At 41.9% G+C, this 17,273-nt stretch overlaps 1 protein-coding gene across 1 annotated transcript in view; it reads left to right on the top strand.

Moving 5' to 3' along the window:
- The window catches only part of ARIH1 (ariadne RBR E3 ubiquitin protein ligase 1), a 62,944-nt gene that overhangs the window by 23,275 nt on the left and 22,396 nt on the right, over positions 1 to 17,273 (top strand). The window contains exons 2-5 of the mRNA XM_069797766.1: positions 2,908 to 2,975; positions 10,878 to 11,022; positions 16,329 to 16,421; positions 16,807 to 16,862. Of these exons, the coding sequence (XP_069653867.1) occupies positions 2,908 to 2,975; positions 10,878 to 11,022; positions 16,329 to 16,421; positions 16,807 to 16,862 (362 nt within the window). The remainder of the gene's footprint in view (positions 1 to 2,907; positions 2,976 to 10,877; positions 11,023 to 16,328; positions 16,422 to 16,806; positions 16,863 to 17,273) is intronic.

The following is a 17,273-nucleotide window of genomic DNA, read 5'->3' on the forward strand; positions in this document are numbered from 1 at the left end:
AGCTCTTGTAATGCTGTTGCTTGAGAAATTAATAAAATACTGTTTCTTTGTACATCTGGCAGATCTCTGGGCTGAGTGAAGAATCCTTGTGTTTGAGAAAAGCTGCGTGCTTTACTGTGTGAAACTTATTTGTAACTCTGGAGCATGGCAGGGTTGAGGGGCTCAAGTAATGTGCTTTACAGGTGGGAGAGTGCTGGAAGGATTACATGGAGAAACCTATACATGCTATCTGCCTGGTATGTTTAGGAGGAGATTTCCTGGTTTGAGGCAAGACTTCCCCTAGAAAATGGAATTAAAAAAAAAAAGTTGTACTGACTGTAGCAGGGGATATCATAACCAAGACAATCTAGAGATTGGATCAGTTTGTTTACTAAAGTATATTTTCATCTTTGATTAATTTGCTTTAGGAAGCGTGCGTGTTCAAGTGAGTTAAGAGCTCCTTTAGGTACTGCTACATAATACAGATAGTATTCTAGAAAAAGATTTGGAGACCTGAATACAAAGTAACCTAGAAAGATCAAAAACTAAAGCCCTGAAAGAGGCTGCAATCCTCCTCCCTGAAGCTGGAGTAGCCTTTTGGTGAAGGAGACCCTTAAATTCCCATACAGCTTCTTGGTGGCAGGACTGACTTGAAACAGTTCAACTGCTTGTTCCCTTCTGTCTGCAGTGCTGGCACAGGCTTTGTGCCACCGTGTGCTGGGCTGGATCAGGAACTGATACTATCAGAAAGCTTTTCCTTGATTTTTCTTTTCTTTAAATGGGGTTCTGTGCTGGTTTAACATGATTCCAGTGTGGCTGCAGCAGCTTGAGCAGTGTTGACCAGACAGAGCACTTGTTGGCCCCACTGCCGGGGCAAAAGATGAGGATGCAGCTCCCTAGGAGGTGCAAACTGTGCAAAGACCATCCTGTTGCCCGAAGAGCTCCTCACCCTTGCCTCTGGGTATATACTCGGTGTATCTGTGTTGTGTTTGCATAGCAAGGTGTATCAGCTTGCTGCTTTGAGAGCTACAAAGAGAGGGAAAAATAACTCCCATCAGAGCACCGAGCTAGTCCAGCTTGTCCCAGAGCTGGACCATCACTGCTTTGATGCAAGGCACTGAGTAAATCTGCCCAAAAGTGGGATTGCCCCCTTAGCAGACGGCTGCAGTGCTGTTATCCCAACTCCTGCTAGTGTGGTGAAGGTCAGGGTGCTGCCTCACTGTTTCGTAATGGCCAGTCGCATGTGGTTGTCAGCCAAGCACCTCATTGTGTTATTACAGTTAGGAGCTTGGATCCGTATTGCCTGGGAGACTTGTTCAAAGAGGGACTGAGGCCGTGTTTTCACAATACAGAGTATTTGGCAATACCAGTTTCTGGTTTTTCTGCCCCATACTGTGTAGCAGATTTGCCATCCCAGCTGTTTATGGGGCTCCACATGGACCAGATCAGGTATCTGGTCTAACCTATCCAAAGCTGCTTTTGTTCACATGCACTTTTTAAGCAGGAAAAATTTCTTAATTTGGCCTTAAACAAGTTGTACTGGCATTAATAAGTGTAAGAACACACTGCAGAGGGAGAGGAGTATCACTTTTTATAGCATAAACCACAAGACTAGTTCTTTGTGCTTAGATTTTGACCCTAGGGCTTTATTTCAGTGAATGTTTTGTTGGTGTTGCTGCTGAAAGATGCTGTCCCACTTGTCCCCTCCTGCCCTCTCCCTTGTGCTAATGCAGCTGTTTGTGTGGTCAGGCAATCAAACAGATTGGGGAACTGATTCAGTGCAAAAACAACTTAAAGGGAAAGAAGAAAAAAGATCCGAGCCAGTAATTTGCAGTGTTGCAGCATAAGATGGCTGTACTAGCAGGGACTGGTGAGTATAGGACATGCAAGTGTGTGGCTGAGGGTCAGGATGGGGTGGAATCACTGCTCTGGGTGGCAGGATTGACTTTTTGGCAGCTTCAAGTTGTAGCTGTAGCCCGCAGGCTCAGAAAATCACATTGCTAGTTTATGTCCTACTTTTCAACAGCTTCAGAGCGTCCATTGAAAATTTGCCCTAAAGCAAACTTCCATTTTGGTATCAAATGCCAAAGAATGTATAGCCACTTTCAGGATGCTCACTGTTGCCTCTGTTGCATGCAAATGGTCCTCAAACTGAGCCAAGATAGTTTGGATTTAGGGAGCTAAAACATGGTTCTGGGGTGTAACAGAAGCCATATGATTTGTTATGTTTCTCATATGACCCAGCCCTTGGCTGACGATACAGATTTAATTGGAAGAAGAATTTGTGTACAAGTGAAAACCAGCTTTTATTTCCGGTTCTATTTCTGACCTTTCTAGGCTGTATTTCTTTCCTTAGTTGTATAATTGCATAGTATCTTCTGAATCTTGGTGTGCTTTGGGAATGTTTGGAGACTTCAAAGGACATTGTCATCTTACACTGGCAGCCAGTTACTTTGTGAAAGAGTTTTCAGCCCAGGTGTTCTGGTGGTTGTGGCTGGGACAAACAAGGAATGTTCATGTTCTGCAAATAGTGTGGAGGTTGTGGCAAAAATGGGTAGGATGGATGGCAATTAGCCCTTCCTGAATTTTACAAACACCCTGGGTTAACATTGTGTAAGTACACTGGACATGGAAATGTTGGCACTCAAGCATCTGTTGTGGTAGCAGTATCTAACCAGTTCCTTAAGTCTTCAACCGTATTCTCATTTTATGTAGTCATCTTGCTTTATAGAGTTTTTTAAAGTTTTCTGTTGAAGTCAAGCTATTTTCCAGTATATGTTAGTTAACATGTATTGTCTGCACAGATTACGTTATTAGACACACTGATTTCCCCATTTGTTTATTCAAACCTCTGCTTGGTGATCTCATAACAGTATACCAACTTGGTCAAGCAGTTACTCATTTATTGTTTTTCTTTTCTTTCTCTAGAATCCAGCAACTATCACTCGAATACTGCTTAGCCATTTCAACTGGGATAAAGAGAAGCTGATGGAGAGGTAAGCAGCCATCTTAGCGTGCAGCTGCATTTTGCTTCAGACCTGCAAGAAATGTTTATTACTGGATTAATGTGAGAATGGGTGAATACACAGTATGTGGCAGGAGGATCTCTTCTGTAAGCTCTAAATCTTCCCTTCCCCCTTAGACTTTACCAGCTAAGAGTGACTTTTTTTTTATGTTAATAATGCCTATTACGCTTCAGAGAAGTTTTGGAAGTTAGTTGCCCCTTGCAGGAAAGGGTGCCTTCCAGTTTGAACACATACAGGCACAGGATTTTCACAGGCTCTAGAAAAAAGCAAGCAGGAACAACTTCCTGTTATCTTGCAACTGTTTTGAATTTGGATTTAGTTGCTCTTGCATGTCATTCTAGCATGCATGCTCCTGACATGTTTGTTTTGGTCTTACTGAGACTGAATTGTTCTTGACTGGTAAAGGATACTGGTAAAGTGCATCTGCCTTGTCTTCATCTTTGTAGCTCCAGGTTTTCTTTACTGTGTGTGTAAATAATGGCTTAAATTTTGCCTCTCCCTCCCCCTCAGAGCAGAGCATTTTATGGTTATTTTGCATCTTTGATTCCCAGCTCTTGGGAAATGTTGCTGGTAAAGGTACTTTTTATAGTTTGTTATTATACAGTGGAGGCCAAATCCAGCCACAGTGGTAATGCACCTGTGTGGCCTTTTTTTTTTTTTTTTTTTTCCACTGCTAGTGTTGGTGTTGAAGAGAGTGTGAGGGAGCTGGAGAATTCAGTTTACTTGTAGAAGCTAGGGGGAGAATTAGTCTGGACTAGAAGGAGCAGTAAAGACAGTACAGGGATTTACTGGTTATTATGGTCTTTGCTGGTCTTAAGTGTCAAGAGACACAAATGGGGGGGGGGGGGGGCGACAGGGACAGAAGGACTTGGTATTTGGTAGGATTGTCTGTTTGACTTTCAGTTACCATTTCCTTTGCCTGATGATCAGGGTATGAGAAGATAGGATGCTTTGTAGTCTGTAAAGCAGAAACAATTGTTGGTAGTACTGTTGAATTGATAAATGCCACTTAACAGCCCGTAGGTGCTCTGTGCTGTGGGCTGAGCCTGTGTAGTTCGGTCGTCATTTGCGCAGGGTGCAAGTGTCGAAGACCAACAGGTTTTCAGTCTGCTAGTAGATAGTGTTGGAGTTTAAATATTTCTGCTGTCCTGGGATAATGGATTTAGGACACCTTTAACCCCCTTTGTGTAACATTTTCAGTTAGTGATGGTGCTCGGGTATCTCTTAAGTTTTGTTTGGCCTAGGTTTTTTTTTTTCTGAAGTGATTGGTTTTTTTTAAAGCTTTCTAGCCTTTGATTTATTTCCTGAGATTGACCTCTTTTAGTTAATGTGGGAAGTATGAAAGCTTTGTGTTACAAACACAGTCATATTGAGGCTATTTAACTCTGACTACAACTGTAAGCATTCTGATTTAGTTCCTTCTCTATAATGTGTGTCTGTTCACTTCTTTGTAGTTGAGTTTCTTGTGCTGGTTCTTTTGGTCAGGCTAAAGTTCAGTCTCCTTGGCTACCTCCACCTCACTTTGAGATACCTCTGCATAAGTGTACTGAAATGTCATCCCTTTATTCAATAGTTTTTTTCCCTTCTCACTGAAAACTTGTTTGTTAAGGCTGCCATCAATTAAAAAAAAAAAAATTGGGCTGTGGGTTTTTTCAAAGGGGGCTGTCAGCCACTTCTATGTGAGGTATTATTGTTAAGGCTTTTACAGTTTCCAACTAAAACACTTTAAGTAGACGTAAATGTTTACAGCGTCCACGGGTGAACATGTACTCTTGGTACATATTCATTAAAACACTTATCTTAATTCTATAGGACTACCCCTGTGAGTAATATAATACGTGACCCTTGCTTATGCAGACCTATTGCACACTACTCACAGTTCTGGTGCTGATTGATGTCCTGCTGTATTAGAAAAACACTAAAACATTTTCTCTCAAGTAGCTGGTGCTGCTTTCTGTCAATTCTTCACCAAATAGCTTCCACAAAGCCCTTTGCAGTGCTCTGCTGATGCTCAGCTGTGTTAAAGTAGGAGTGGGAGGCTGGGGAAGAGACCGAGGGCTGGCTCTTAGTGTTCAAGAAGATTCTGTGATTGCTGCAGTAATAGGCGAAGGCAAGGGTAGGAGGCAAGTGGTCACTTCAGTGGTCAGGATGCAAAACAATCAGTTTGAAATAGTGATGGAGCTGGAAATGATGCCATGAGCTAGCTACACATCACATCTTTCTGCTAAAATAGAGGTGGTTCTTGTTTAGATGAACATGACAAGCTGATTAAGCCCAAATTTAGACTTGGTTATTCTTCCAGAACAGAAATCACTTCTGAGACTTGCATGGCTTTGTGTTTGTCCAGCAAATCTTATTGCAGCATTGTGCTAGTGTAAACGAGCTGAAAAACACTGGGAAACATTCATGGTGAGGTGGAGAGGCATGCTGTGATCGGACAAAAAAATAAGTTTAAATGCTACTTTATTTTTTTAAGGAAAAACCCCCAAAACATAGATTTTATTTGAAAGTAACACTATCTATTCACTGCATCTTCAGTGTCTGACCCAAAAAAAGTCTTGTGCCTGAAATCTCCAGTTTGCTCATGGCTTAAGTTGCATGCTGGCTTGCCTGTCGGCATGCATCCATTGCTGTGTGGGCTAAACCCAAGCAGAGCCTGACCCCAGGGCCGGAGCATCTGCTTTGTGCTGGGGAGCCAGCAGGTAACTGCTGCTATTGCACTTCTTGCAGGCGCTAAGTAAAAGCGCTTACACACAGTGTTCTTTCACACCAAGTGAATCCCTGTTCTGCAACAGTGTTGGAAACTTTTTTTTTTTCCTGGGGGACTCTTACTTTAGTATAAATTTGGCCTCTTACTCCTAATAACCATTAGGAAGACTTCCCAGGAAATTCCTGTTGTTGCCTGCAGTCTGGGTGGGTATAATGCATGCTAAGATGTAATGTTTGGGTGCAGTTTTTGGTGCTTGATTTCACACCAAGTCAGAGCTTGAACTTAGTTGCTTAATGCTGTATATTTACAGCACCTAGCCAGTGTCTGTTTTACCTTAGTTCATGGTGAGTCAGCATGACCTGACAGGCAGCCTTATCAAACTTTGCCTGTAGTAAAGCAGATAAGCCAAGTGCCTTCTTTTTTGATAAGTGTTGAGCGTGGTGAGGCCTGAGCTTGTGAGATGAAAACTTCTGTGTTTTAAAACATGAAAACTTCTTCATTGCTTTTTTGTATTGTTATGCATGTTTTTAATAAGCAGGTTATTACTGTGTGTCAGGTTCGTCATGGAATAATTGCATGGCAGATATGTTGCAGGTACTTATTCCACTTACAATGAAGTAATAGCCACAACTGAAAAAGTGCCCTATCCCACTGGTGAAGTACTAATTGATTACCTTCCAATTTTATTATGGCTGATAGCATCTGTCCCTCTTGAGGGGAGTTTTGGGGATGAACCTCCTCATGATGAAGAAACTAAAATGCAGCTCTCCCACTTGGTGCCTTCCCCTGGTCACTTTTTTTTTAAAGACAAGTATTTCAGCATGTAACCAAAGGCCCAATTTAATCCCTGGAGGGTACAGACAGAGGTATTGCAGTTCCTTGTAGGTGCTTATCTTGGTGGCCACATGTCTCTGTTCCCTCTGAGCAGAGGACTGATGCCAGGATGGCCCTGGTGTCTTGGCTGCTAGCCCAGATTGCCTCTTCCCCTTGCATTCAGGGTCTGAGTTCTCTATAGGTACCTGGCTGTCTGCTTTCCTTTGGGCAAATAAGTACTTAACACTATTCAGCAGAGGCTGCAGAGGTGAAAAATTGTTCATGGCAGGTGTTTTGGTATGAAGATATCTTTTACTGTGAGTATGCTGATTCTCTGACATTCACAAATGCTATTTCACTGAAGTAAATATCCCAAAGTGTGTACTAGAAGCTTTTTTTTTTTCTGTGAAAAAGCTTTTTATCTTTGGTACTCCCTTGGATATGATTTGATTATGTCTAGAAAATGTTGATTAGGCAGTTAGCAACAGCAGGAAGAAATTTTGAGGAAATAAAGAAGCTGACAGCTTGACCCTCTGCCAAAAAGACTTGATACTATTATGGACTTGGTGTTGGTAAGCAGTGAAGAAATTATAGAACTTGAAAATAATTCACTGGTGTGTCTATTCATTTTAAAGTAGCAGAGAAAACAACTTTGTGATGAAGCGAATGAATTTTGAAAAACTAATAGAACAAGTTGTTGAAGTCAGCTATATTGAACAGAGAGTCTAATGTTGGTTGAATAGACTGTAACATTTCTCAAGTATCAGAAGTGCTGGAATTACTGAGTATCTGCATTGCAAATGGAGAAGAGGGCAGAGGGCTTAAAAGGCTGGTAATGTCCTGTGCTCCTCCCTAACATGAAAATAAGGAGCAAGCTACCAAGAAGCAACCCTTTAATAGTGAGAACTTGAGGAAAAATCAAAAACCCTGGCATTGTAAAGAAGGTGAGGAGGGAATTAAAGGATTTTTCTCCCATGTTTCATGGCAGAGATGACAGCATGCAACTGTATTATATAAAATATGGGGCATACATTGGGTTCAGCTATTAGTATGGTGTGTATAGAGTTACTTTGCTCAAAAGGGGAGTAGCATTCTAGATGAAACCTGTTAGTAAGTCCCTTATCAGTTAATTTTTGGGATGAATGTTTTTTAGTATTAATGAATGACTTGGCACAAATCTGTTTGGAGGCATTTGGCTCAGAGGAGCATCCATACTTCATACAGGAAAAAAACCCAGACAGCTGGGACGATCCTAGCAATAAAAGTGGTACAAAGTGTCACAATAGGTCTCATCAACACAGGGATGGAAAAGAATATGGGGTTTGTAGCAGAGATTAAAATGGAGCTGCTGACATGAAGGAGCTCTGGAGAAACGTAGACATCGTTTGGGATGCATTAGGTGAGATATCTGCAGGAGAAATATAGGTGAAATTGTATGAGATTGTGGTGAAATCTTATCTGGAATTGCATTGGTTTTGGCCTCCTTGGGTTCAAGGAGGATGAATGGAAATGGAAACTGGTGGTGGAGAAGGGTTTGCTGGGACAGGGAAGTGGAGAAGTGTCATGTGAGAAGCTTATCGGCTGTGTTAGGGAAAGGTGTCAGAGCTGCTGCCTGTGAATCCTTTGAGCAAAGAACATGGGAAGGGCAAAGGGAGATCTGCTTAAATGGATGGTGTGTGTTGATGCTAGAACAAGTGGAAAAAAGCCATGGTAATTGGAATTAAGATTCATTCCTAACACTTGAAGGAACTGGAGCAGTCTTCTGACTGGGCCCTTGGTGTGTTTGCATAAGAAGTGGTGGAACAGTTAGAGGTGTTGGACTCTGCTCTGGAGTAGCCATTGGAACTGTGTATTTTCAGGGAGATCCAGGTTTTCTTCTGCGTTTTCTAGAGTTATTGTTTTCTTATTGTCCAGTGACAGCATGATTTTGAGTCTGAGACACATATGTACAAATAGTTGTGGAAATTACTTGCTCAGTGCACCCTGGCACAGCAAAGGTGGCAAATGCATTAAAAGAAAACAGCATGGGGAAGGAGGAATACCCAGTACCCTGTTTGTCCTCAGCACTGGTGAGGTTTACAAGTGGTAATCCCAAAGAGCAGAGTGAATATTGTAAGAATTAAGAGTGCAGTAGAGTTAAAAAGGCAAAACTTAGCCTTTTTTCTTAGATTGTTTTCTTCGTCCTCTGCATGGCCCTGACTGAGTCTCTCAGCTGCCTCATTTGCTTCTCCTGTGTAAGTGTAGGGGAGACCAGGCACTTGATATGGAAATGATTTGATATGGGCTGTGGCTGTTTTACCAAAATGTAATAAGCACCTGCATGCTTTGCAGTGTATTGATAATTTGGAAATTGGCTAAAGATTCCAATCTATAAATCTTACTTGAGTTACCCTTGTCACTAGCCTTTAGCCCTGAGAAACACAGGATGTCAAGTCACTTATTTTCTGTTATTGGGAATCTCCTGAAAGCCTGGGAAGGAAATGGTTGTTCTGAATTAGTTACCTATTGGTATTTAGAGGGAATAGGTAATTCCAGGTAAAAAGCAATTGCTGGTGACTTTCTGTCTATATGTCTTGGCATAGGGCAGTAGGTGTCATGGCTCAGAAAGTAGCTTTTGCAGAAATACTGTAAAAATAGAACTGCCCAGTGCAAGTGGTAAAGTCAAGTTTGTGATGGGGGTAATGCACCTTTAAACAGCCCACCATTACAAATATCTCTGGTATTTCCATAAGAATTTAGCTGACCACGAATGCCAGTGTTAAAGTTGCATCATAGCATTTGTCTTCAAAACTATTTTTTCTTGCAAACATCACACCCAAGTGTTTGCCTGCTCTTCTCAAACGGAGGATGTGCTACACTGATTGTGCTGCATGTGAGAACAATTTGAAGGCTGGAAACCTTTTGTGGAGTTAGTATTTATCCATGACTCTTTAATAAACAAATATTGTGTATAATGGGACTGCACTGAATTTGCTTGCTAAAATTTTTCTGGATATGACTAATCCTGTAGGCAAACAAAGTAACTCGGTTGAGTTACATCCCTGACCTAACACTGAAGAACAGGGGCAAAGCCTCATGTATCCTGCAATGCCAGAATTCCCCACTACCTTCAAAATTCAGTGTCTTTGAAAATTAAGATCTAAAGTATGTGAACTGCATTAAGAAACCTATGAACCAGCAGTGAAATTAACACTTTTTTAATTGTAAGTCAAGTCTTGTCGGTAGGTAGTGCTATAAGAGAGCCGTTATGGATTTGGGACTTTTGGGGAATACTGCTTGTAAACTGAACAAGTTGGTTTTTTTTTTTTTGTTTGTTTGTTTTTTTCCTTAAGGGAATAGGAAATGGAAAGAAAGTGGTCTTTTGTCTCTCCCCAACCAATTTTGCATCCTCCTTTCCATGAGATATCTAATCTTTGAAAGCATGGTAAACCTGGAATTTTATTTTCTTAGGAGGTTGTTAAAATATGTCAGATTGACTGGAGACAAAAGATACTCAAATGGCTAGGATTTTGGCCCAAGAGATGGGTGGTGCAGGCTTTGGACATGGGTAAGGTGTTTAGTGTGAAAGTGAAGACTAGCCTAACTGGAGATCAGAGTCCAGACCTAGCAGCAGTTGTTCCAAACTCTGGAGATGACTGAAGTGTGTGAAAGGCAGTCCTGCAGTTGCCTTAATTGGAGATCGGTGACCATGCATAAGTGCTTGATCAACTGAACCAAGTGTCTGACTTTGCTGACACATTTCTCCTTAGATCAGAGAAGGAAGTGCCAAAATTGAAGTCAGGACCTCTTTGAGGCACACTTAATGTAGACTGAGTACATGGAGGAGAACATGAAGTACAGGAACTAGGGACCTGCTGAATCACGAACTGTGACTGATTACTGCTTCCTGCCTCCTCTTTAGTGATTAGAATATTAGGAAAAAATGGAAGGCTTAAGCTGAAAAGAGAATTGAACTTGGGGGCATCTAAGCTGTGCTTTAGGAAGGTATCCTGGTGCCTGGACTGCAAAGTGGGATGTTCTTGCTCTAGTTTCCTGTCTTGGAGTTTTAATGCAAAGCAATTGCTGTGGAGAATCGTGAATTACTTGAAATGCAGCTGAAGAATTGAAGGTACCTGAATTTTCAGGAGTGTGCAATGCAAGCCAGAATCTCTGAAATTATAGTTGTCTAATATCCACCTCTGTGGTCAGGGCTGTGTTGTGTTATGTTAGTGAAGAGTTTAACAGTAGTGAGCTTGTGAGTTTTTTGAAATACTAAACCCAGCTTTGTACATTTAACTCCCAAGTAGAATTTGAAAAATGACTTACAGGGAAGGTAGTTAAATTTTCATTCTCTTGTGTGTGTTATGCAGGTACTTCGATGGCAACTTGGAGAAGCTCTTTGCAGAGTGTCATGTAATTAATCCAAGTAAAAAGTCTCGAACGCGCCAGATGAACACAAGGTCATCAGCCCAGGATATGCCTTGTCAGATCTGCTATCTGAACTACCCAAACTCGGTGAGTACCTGGCAGCCAAGGTGGTATCTGACCAGTAACTCCACAGACTTTGCTGTCTGAAACGTAATATTTTGGGTGCAGAAGTCTGTAAGGATTTCTCCAACAGTATTTTAAAAAGCCTTGAAATGAAACTGAGATTTCACTTTTTTCATTGAATGTTCCAATCTGTAGTATATGCATTAAAAAACAGTGTTCAAGATTGTTTCTTAATGCAGTAAACCTTATGTCTTGTGTGCTGCAGCTGATCCAAGTAATGTGGTAGGGGACCACAGAATTATGTAGTGCTTTATGCGTTCTCTTTAATTCTTACTGTGTGGCTTGACAAACCTCAAATGGTATTAGTTTACTGGAAATGGGATTGTATTTCAAATTAAATTATTATCCTTTCTACAAAAACCTTTGAGGGTGTTGGGGTCTGGGTGTAGTGTAGTGAAGTTCTTCAGAAAAAAGCAAGCAGTAGATCAAGTGATTGTTACAAAGGTCAGATACCAATTGACACATGCAGATAAATGATACATGAAAGCAAAAATATATGGAAAGCATGACGGACAAAGGGATTTACTTAAATAGAATGACAAGACAGGAGAGAGCTTATAAAAGTAGTAAATAAGGATACAAAACAGTCAAGCTAGACTAGAATAAAACTGAGTAGGAGTAGACGTAAAAGTTGTGCTGTTCAGAGAACACAACCAACGTGGATATCTTTGGATCTTTATCATGTTTGTGCAATACCTTCTTAATCAGAGAAGATTAGGGTAGAAGTGCTTGCTGGGGGTCTAAATTAGTCTTTTGGTTTGTGGTAAGATAGGTGATGGTGCTTCTTTTTTTGTAGCTGTTGACAAACTCTAAACTTTCCCATAACCTAATCAGAGGTCCAGGCTTCTGCTGTGTTTTGTACAGGTGAGCAACTTGCTGTGACTTTCCAGGGGCAGGACGTAATGATGGGAGATCCTGGAAGAAAATGAGATTAGTGGAAAAGCTCAAATACGAGAGTCCATCCGTGGCTTTGCCAAAAGGCAGGGTGCTGACATATGTGAGGATTTCTTCCTTTATTGGAACCTACTGTTTGAGGTGGAGCTGTCCTGACCCTCCAAAACACCATAACATCTGCCTGACCTTTAAAGAGCAAAGCAGCCCTTAAGTAAGGCTTCCACTCTTGCTCTAGGTGTGTTTTATGAGCTTGCTTTTCAGCAAGAATGGAAACCATTATGAGCTTTGGGGTTTATGGGTAGCCTTGAATAAAGTACCCTTGCTGCTGTAGCCTGACTGCAGTCCTTTTCCTTGCTCTGGAGCAGGCAGAGCAGAGCAAAGCCCAGTTTCAGGCTGCTGAGATTCTCAGTGTTAAAATCACTATTGCTCTTGAGCCAGTAACCACAAGACTTCATGCATCTGCTTTTAAGCCTTGTGTGCACTGACTTCCTTTTTAGAGAATAGCTGCAAAGGAGAATTGTTGCTTGGTTTGCATAAAGAGGTGCTTTGAAAAAGGAAGACAAGCCTGAGAAATTTGTTTGGCTCTCTACCTTATGCTAAAATCCTGTTGTTTAATCACTGCAGACTTTCCATGTTAGGTAGTAAGGATATAATTTTGATTTTAGGCTATGCAATATTTTAAATGAAAATAGGAGAAAGACTGAGGGGGAAAAATGGGAGGAGACATCTTTAGCATCTTAATGTCCATCTCCAGAAAAGGTCCTTTTGGAAACTTCAAATATAGATTTTGTTTCTTAATATATTGTTCTCCCCTTTTCAAGGTAGTTGCTGTGCTGGGTGGGAACGATATGCCCAGCATACACAACTGACAGGTCTTTCCTCCAGCTGGCTGGGGGTACCTGCGCTGCCTGGGAAGCACCTTTCTGGCTACTGGAAAGAACTGAACAAAGCACACTAATACTTCTTGGCTTTGTAGTTTGAATAGCATGTTAAAAATAGTAGTGGCCCAGTCTTAGCTGGAGCAGTGAAATGTTGCAAGTGAGCAGAGATGTGTCTATATTGTTGGTGTTGGATCAAGTCAAGAGACAACAGTGGGGAACCTCTGTTTCTTTGCCATGCATAAAAGTTGCAGCATATAGGAAAACTATTATTTCTTCTGTAAAATGCTGTAGTGTCTCTGTGTCTAAAGTAAGCCATCTGGTTTGAAATATGTTTTGAAGCTGTTTTGGTCAGTGTGAATTATAAATTCTAGGCTAAGTTATGTTCAATACCTAACCTAAAATCTCAGCTTTCAAAGCCTCTTGCAATGGTCAGCTTTTACTTTGTTTTTTTCCCTAGAAAAAGCTGTATTTTTTGTTTTTCTGAGAGCCCCTTCCAGCCTATGGAAAGCTGAGAGTTTGGAGTTACACCCGTTAGGAAATTTTACAATGTACAGCTATTACAGGAATGTAAGAGTCTTGAATATTCACCCTCTCGTGTGGTCATTGCAGGTGGTATTTGTCTGCCTTTTAAAGCACGTGTGAGGGAAATACGAAGTCTTTATAGCTCTTTAGTCGTCGCCAAAGAACTGCGATTTGAGGTTTTGGGAAGCACCTGCAAAACAAGGCATTTGATGCTCTCATGGCAGCCTGCACCCTGATGGTGTAAAAACTTAAGGGAGATATTTTAGTCCCTCTGTGTCCCCATGAACCAGTGTCAAGTCACAATAGTTATTTCAGGTGAAACCCTTATTGGTGAAGACAGGAATTGAGAGGGTTGTGGCTTTGCCTACCCCCTCTCTTGCACGTCACCCTTCAGGTTCCCTTGGAGAGCAAGGCTGCTGGGGTGGGGGCGTTTGGGGAATGTCGTGCTGTTGTCCAAACTGTGTGTTTGTTCTAAGGACACACAGACGACTTAGTCTGTTGGTGCTATCATTACTGAAGTAAAGAAAGCCTGAGTAGGGCTGTCATGGTAAACACATATTGGAGCAGCTGATCCCTTCTTTGATCAGTTTGATGCTACCAGAAGAGCAGGGACAGGTATCATATGGCAGCATGTGGCTGCTAGTACTTGGTTTCACAAGAAAAGTAGGTGGTGAGTATAGGTAGGGTGAAAGTAGGGCTGTCCCCTCTGATAAAGTACTGTTTCAGAAGTCACTGTTACCCATTGCACTTAATGGTCTTGTGTTGGCCTTTTTGCTTGCTCCCTTGACATCTGCTGTCAGCTTAGCCAAAAATAATTGGGAACTCCCTCAAAGTAAAGAAATGAGTTGAAAGATACTCTGAATTCCCTGCGGCCTGGGAGGAAGCCTGGTGGCTGCCTTTTATGTGGGCATTTAGCAAATCTTTTTACTGCCTGAAATATCCGAAATGAGTCTTAAATGAAGATGTGTGCTTACCTATGTTCTGGAGTGCTTCCTTGAGTGTGCTTGCTGTGGAATATTTAGGTTCAGGGGATGATTCCCTTGTCTGTGCTTGCTTCCCATCACATGTGGAGAAGCCATAATTCTGGGAGAAGTCAGTGCTGTCTTCAGGCTGGTTGTGTGCTGTTGGCATCCCAAAGGTTACAGACGTTGGGGCTTTTCTACCATAACCCTGCATCTCCAAGGGGCATCACTTGGCCACAGCAGTATCTGTGGAGCATCAGATACCTTGTTAGCTGGCTTAGTAATGGTTCAAAAATTGGAAGGTATTTTTTTTTTCAGTCTTGGAGTTGGTGTACCTGGGCACCCCATAGCTGTCAGCCTCCTCTCTCCTTGAGCTGAGCTGCTGGCAGGACGCACCACTCTGATTTTTTTTGTTTTGTTTTGTTTTTTGTTCTTAAGAAAGCAAAGGTTTGGGTGGCTATCTCTATTTTTACCTGGAACAGATTCAAATGCTCAGCTCACTTCTCGCTGACTGGTCAGGTCAGATTTAACCGCTTTGCTGCTCCTGGTAAGTGCTCTCTGGCAGGTTGTGGGAATGGCAGGCAGAGTCAAGCCTACTGGCTGCAGCATCGCAGCGTGTTTCCAAGCCTCAGGTTCAAACCTGTGCCTCCGTTGATGGCAGGACTGCCAGACGAGTGTGAATCACAAAATGGTAAGGCCGTGGGAAGAATGTGCTAACAAGCACCTTCCCTGTGCAATCCGAGTGCTGTAGCGTCAAAAGATGAACGTAACCTAGCTAGTACGCCAGTGTCGGATGAACAAAATGGGCGATGTGGTGGCTGTAATCTTGAGTCTGTAGTGGTCAAGGAGGCAGTTTAGGAAGAATGTTGTTTTCTTAAAATGGACTCTCTCCTTTTCTTAATTACCAGCATCCTGTTGTTGTTTTGGGCTGTTCGGCAGAGGATACCAGGTTTCTTTCGTTTGTGGAGTTTCATACAAGTGATGGTATCTCAGGGTGGAGCTCTTGTTTTATCTTATTGGCTGAGAATAAGATGGCTTGAAAAGGCAAGCCATCAGATTGTAACCTGCGCAGTGGTACGAGTGAACTGTTTTAAATATAGATTGTCCTTGCCCAGGCTCTGGGTAGAAAGTAACTTTAAGATGACCTGAGAAAAGTAACTTAATTTCAGCCTTTCCCCAGCAGTGTTTGCTTTTCCACCCCTTGTAACCATTCAGTCCCAGATGGTATCTTGACATACTCGGTGTAGATGATGCATACACAGATGAAGTCGTCCTTGTTGCTGTCTGCAACAGCTAATTATTATTGAATTTTATTTAGTAATTTACACCTGCCAATTAGGATCCTTAGTGTCTTCATCTGATGAGCATCTGGGTTTTGGGGGAAGTTTACCAAGCAAGTTGGCAAACTTTATGCATACGCATTAAAAGCATAAATGCACACAATTCTTTCTATTTCTGTTGTTAGTGCTCACACAGTAATGCAGACTGCTCACTGATCACTTAATGTTTGCTATACAAGAGGGAGCTAAATTAGTGCCTGTGAATAGCTGGTGTGCATATTCTGGGACTTCTGGGCAGCACCCACATGTGGAACCAAGCCAAGTGGGAAAATAGGAGGAAAGAAGACTCCATATCATCTTATAACTGTGACCTGTTTGGTGGTGTTGCATTTATTTTATTCATTTGCATGAGTAAAACAGGGGAGAGCCATGCTATGCTCTGTATATACTCCTAAAACAAGGATCAGTTTAAGTAGGCAGGCAGGATGGAAACATCAGCCACACCTTTCCTTGCTGCTAGGGATGGGGATTAAAGCCTGTGTTTGAAGGCATGACTAAAGCTGCATTGGCAATGTTCTGTAGTGGTGATGATGCAAAATAAATAGTAGTGTCTCAGGTTTGGTGTGGGGGATGAGAGATGTGATAAGCTGCACAGCACCAAGAAGGGCGAAATGATCGAGTGAATCCATGTGATAAAATGATCCACTGTCTTGTGTTCTTTGTCATTGCAGTACTTTACTGGCCTAGAGTGTGGACACAAGTTCTGTATGCAGTGCTGGAGTGAATATTTAACTACCAAAATAATGGAGGAAGGCATGGGACAGGTAAAATGTCAACTCGCCTACCTCATGACTTATTTCTGGAAATTCTGCGTATTGGAGAGGGTGGGGAAAGAAAGGCAAGAATTCTTCCCCACTAAAGTTTAAAAAAACCAAAAGAACAACAAAGAAAACCCAAGCCCCGAAGCTTTGGGGGCTGCAGTCTTTGCCATGGGTGAAGCTGGAGGGAACTACATGGACTTAGTGCAGGCATCGTTGCTCTGAGTGGGAGGAATAATGCTGTGCACAGTGGCACATCTGGGATGTGATGATAGAGCCAGTTACTATTTTTGCTATGGATTTTAATGAAGTCTGTTGCCTTGGAATTCTTTGTGATGCAAAAAATAGGATAAACACTGTTCCTTTTATGAACTTTGGTTTTTTTTTTCAGACCATTTCATGCCCTGCTCATGGCTGTGATATCTTAGTCGATGACAATACAGTTATGTAAGTATGATGAGTTGCTACCTCTTGGCTTTCCTCTCTTTTTCCATTTTGTTACTCATGTGCTATCCAAATATACTGGCTTTAAAAAACCCCAACTGTATAGAGGCTTTAAGGCAGCAGAGAGGTTGGTCTTGAACTGTCTATGTTAATACCAGTATGTCTCTTGGCTTTCTGTTTAGCTCTGAAAAACCCGTGCCACAGTACTTGGAGGAAAGACTCCTTGACCAAATTGGTCAGCATGACATCAGAATAAACACCAGGCAGTCTTTCCAAACCCTGTTTAACTGCTCTGTGCATTTTGTTTCCTTTGATTTATGTAGGAATTTAGGACTTCCTACCTAGGTCAACCCACTGGTTCACCAAGTCCCTATAGCTATAGTTAATATGTGAGTCAGAGGAAAGAAGTCCTGT

This window comes from Haliaeetus albicilla, chromosome 12, assembly GCF_947461875.1.
Source record: "Haliaeetus albicilla chromosome 12, bHalAlb1.1, whole genome shotgun sequence".
NCBI classification, from domain to species: Eukaryota; Metazoa; Chordata; class Aves; order Accipitriformes; family Accipitridae; genus Haliaeetus; species Haliaeetus albicilla.